This window comes from Drosophila persimilis, unplaced genomic scaffold (assembly GCF_003286085.1).
Source record: "Drosophila persimilis strain 14011-0111.01,24,50 unplaced genomic scaffold, DperRS2 tig00000766-arrow-arrow-pilon, whole genome shotgun sequence".
NCBI classification, from domain to species: Eukaryota; Metazoa; Arthropoda; class Insecta; order Diptera; family Drosophilidae; genus Drosophila; species Drosophila persimilis.
In genome coordinates this window covers 518,667-522,362 of record NW_020825350.1, presented here as the reverse complement: position 1 = coordinate 522,362, position 3,696 = coordinate 518,667, and the positions used below count along the sequence as shown (strand labels likewise).

General features: G+C 41.0%; 1 protein-coding gene across 1 annotated transcript; it reads left to right on the top strand.

The window, feature by feature from the left end:
• Positions 1-1,893, top strand: LOC6600412. The gene is made up of 5 exons (XM_026992586.1): positions 1-239; positions 383-689; positions 757-833; positions 897-1,326; positions 1,396-1,893. Exons 1-5 carry the CDS (start codon positions 16-18, stop codon positions 1,606-1,608), a joined length of 1,251 nt encoding a protein of 416 aa, XP_026848387.1. The 5' UTR covers positions 1-15; the 3' UTR covers positions 1,609-1,893.
• The last annotated feature ends 1,803 nt before the right edge of the window (positions 1,894-3,696 follow it).

The following is a 3,696-nucleotide window of genomic DNA, read 5'->3' as shown; positions in this document are numbered from 1 at the left end:
TTGAAAATAATCGCGATGCTACCTCTGTACACCCTTATTCTGGGGCTATCGGTCCTCTCCATACTGCCCGAGGATGTTATCGGACGCTGCGAAATGGCGATAATGGATCCAGCACCCCTAATCTTGACAAGCTTCGGGTCGAGGCACCTTTTGACTGACGCCCAGGTCCCATTTGTACGAGACTCCTACGAATCGGTACAGATGTATTGTGCAGGAGGGTTTGAAGTTAATGGAGGGAGGTTTGTTACACTAGTTGCTTCAACATTTCACTTTCCATCAAAATAAGGCTTAGTTACCATTCTTGGCAAATGTTTTTGCTGTTTTAGACTCAATATACCCGTAATTTAATTTTTTGTTATTTTTCTATTGATTATTTTGGTAGGTACAACTGGATGAATCTTGAGGACACAAGTGAAATTTTCTCTTGTAATCTTGACTATTTTAATTCGAAAAAATACCCTTCAGACACTATATCAAGTGTTCGTTGTAGGGGAACGACGGTTTCCCAATTGTTCGAGAGTCGAACCAGCTTACCAGACTGTGGAGACCACATGACGCTCGTGGTTGCGCAGGACTTCGGCGAAATGGGATCCATTAAGAGTGCGGGGATTTGCTACGACATTGTTGGGCTTGAGCTCAAGTATGTCAGCTACACGGCTTATCCGCCAAAGAACAGGCTTATTGAGAAGGTAGGGGACGGTCAGTGAGCGTGATATTTTTTCTTTGTCGGTTTATAAAAGTCCGTCCTCTAAGCAGGTTCAATTGGGACAGTTGAATGTCCTGGGACTGGATATTAACGTGACATACACCAAAAGTCTATTCAAGACTGTAAGGTGGGTATAGCACCATGTTTTCCCATTTAAGATGCCAATAAGAACTCTTTGGCTCCATTGCAGTCCGATGGTAATTGAAGAATACTGGAAGAAGGACAAGCAGCTCAAGCAGCTTTTCGGCGGGGTTATCTTTGAGTACACCAGCCTGGTGCAGGATGAGGATATCAGAAGACAGCTGGCTGGCTATGAGGAAATGCTCAGTGTCGTTTGGCTGCGTAGCCTGCGCACCGGAAACTGGAGGCAGTGGCTCAATGCATTACAGGCGGCCATCGAGCCAGCAGGGTCCAAGTTCGATATTCGCCTGGGGGTTTCGGGTCAACTTTCAATGCCGCTGATGCGAGAGTGCAATGCCAGTCGCATCCTCAGCATCGAGTTAGACAACGGTCACTCGCCGCTGAAACTGCCCGCCCACATCTGGGCCCATGTGCGGGACCTGCACCCGACTGGGAAGGCACAGGATGAGTTCGTCGTAATCGGTCACAACTCCCCTTTTGTAAGTCGGCATGTGCATGGGGCATGTTCCCCACAACTTTGGCTAAACGTCTCTTGATCTTTCTTGCAGTTCAAGGCCGAGGACATGAAAGAATTCTGCCCCACCATGTGCGAGCAGGTGGCTTGGCTGAAGAATAGTGTGTTCGGCAGTCTTCGCGACTACCCCGCCTATGGCTTTGTGCAATGCTGCCGCGTCCAGGATGTAGCCCACAAGTTGGATAACTTTCCCGGGGTAGCCGAGAGTTCAGTTTCCACATCCACAGCCACTCCCGCGGAATCTTAATGCAAAGAGAGAGGAAACTATTTCCAGTTCCTGCAGCATATAATAATACAGCGGCTATCGGCTTCGTAATTGGTGAATAAGCCAAAATTTTTTTTTGTATACCGTGCTTTTTATACCCGATACTCGAAATGAGTATAGGGATATAGGGATACAACAATTTTAAAGCACTTTTCGGTACGGCTCTTAAACCATTTTCCCATAAAATTTATTTGCGCCTATTTATTTTCGGCATTTCACTACACTTAACTTCAAAGACTGCAGAAAATTAAAACAAATTAAAACGGGCAAATCAATCGCTCAAAATAATGCCAGAGATCAAACAGATAAGAAATTACACTAACAATATGTTACAGAGAGACTTCATATAAAGAGGCACATCTTCGGTGTTGTCATAAAGTTTTGCTCTGGTTTCAAGTCGGGCTTGCGACCAATATGGTGAAACAATATAAAGCGTTGGACAAGGGAAAGTACTATATGCTTAAATTTTTCGATGAAATTCGTTTGCATACATTTTGCATATTTTGTATGCATATTTTTGATATGCATTCAAATTTGTTATATTTGAACGATCAAACGTCTAAATAAGAATTTTGGTAACAATCTGATAAAAATATGCAAATATGCAAAATCCGAGGTCTAGTGGTAATCAATATCTTTAATTGATTCTTATGGACCATCTTATGTGTTAAGACCAATATTATGATTGGTCTGATTGAGATTCAAACTGGTCGAAAACCCTAATATGAATACTTGAAACAACTAATTAAATCAATTAATGTTAAGGGCTAGCGCCATAGCCCGCGAATGACGGTTGACAAGGACATTTCAGGACACATTGAGAAAAGAGACAGAAAATACCGAACGATATAGGTGTCTTTAGCGTATGTCTGATTGCTTATTTGCGAGGTCTAGCTTTTCATGATATAATTTATGGGGTTCTTATTCTAATTATGCTAGAATATGCCAATTGTTCCAGAGCCCGCGTTTATGTACTATTCACTTTTTCGAGATTCACCTGAAAAACGAGACTATCATGATTTTTCTGTAAATTATGTAAATTTTTTCTACATTTAAGCCTCAGTAAATTTTTAAATACCACTTTATAAGGCGATTTGATATTTTGCCCATACCATTGCAATGCATTGCATTAATTACTTTGCTTGGACAATACGATTTCTTTTTTGACAACTAGCGTTTAGAAAGGCCGATTCGAGTACAAGCCTTCGAATCTCTTGACAATCTCAAGAGATTCTAAAACATCGACAGATGTTCCGTTTTTCGATGTTTCATTGTAAGCAATTGATTTGCCCTAATATCGAACAGTTTGCTAATCGAATAATTGTATTTTTTATAAAAATGGGGAGCTGAGTTCCAAGAAAAAAATCTAGCTATCTGTCGCTATTCCGATATTCCGATATTCATATAATTTTTAAATGTTGCAGCTTTTAATATGTGCTTTTACAAGCAGTTGATCCCGAAAATACTCGAAATATTTATATGATAAGGGGAAAAATTGGAAAAGAAATTTAAAAAGGTCGAATTTTGAATGTGATATGCTGTTAAAGAAGTATATGCATTGGTATTGCAATTGACATTTCAGTGAATGAACAAGTTTTTTTCCAAGAAATATTAATTAGAGTTGGGAGTCCGAAACTAATTATACCCGATACTCAAAATGAGTAGAAGTGAGATCTAACAGGAATTTGGTTACTCTAGCTCTAATATTCTTTGCGATCTGCGGATGCTACAGATTTTCGTCCTTTGCGGGGGCGGAAAGGGGTGCGGCCAATTTTTGAAGTACACTTGCGGAGGTTCGATATCACAGGACGGTGGATACCAAATTTATTGCTCTAGCTCTTATAGTCTCTGAGATCTAGGTGCTCATTTTTTACGATTCTGCGTTTTTGGTCGGTCTCGTATCTTTAAAATTGTGGATGCCACAGATTTTCGTCCTTTGTTGGGCGGAAGGGGACGGGGTGAAGTTTTAAAAAAACCTTGTAACAGTGACATATCACAGTAGTCTAGATACGAAATGTCGTTACTCTAGCTCTTACGTCTCTGAGACGGGCGGACAAACGAACAGACAGA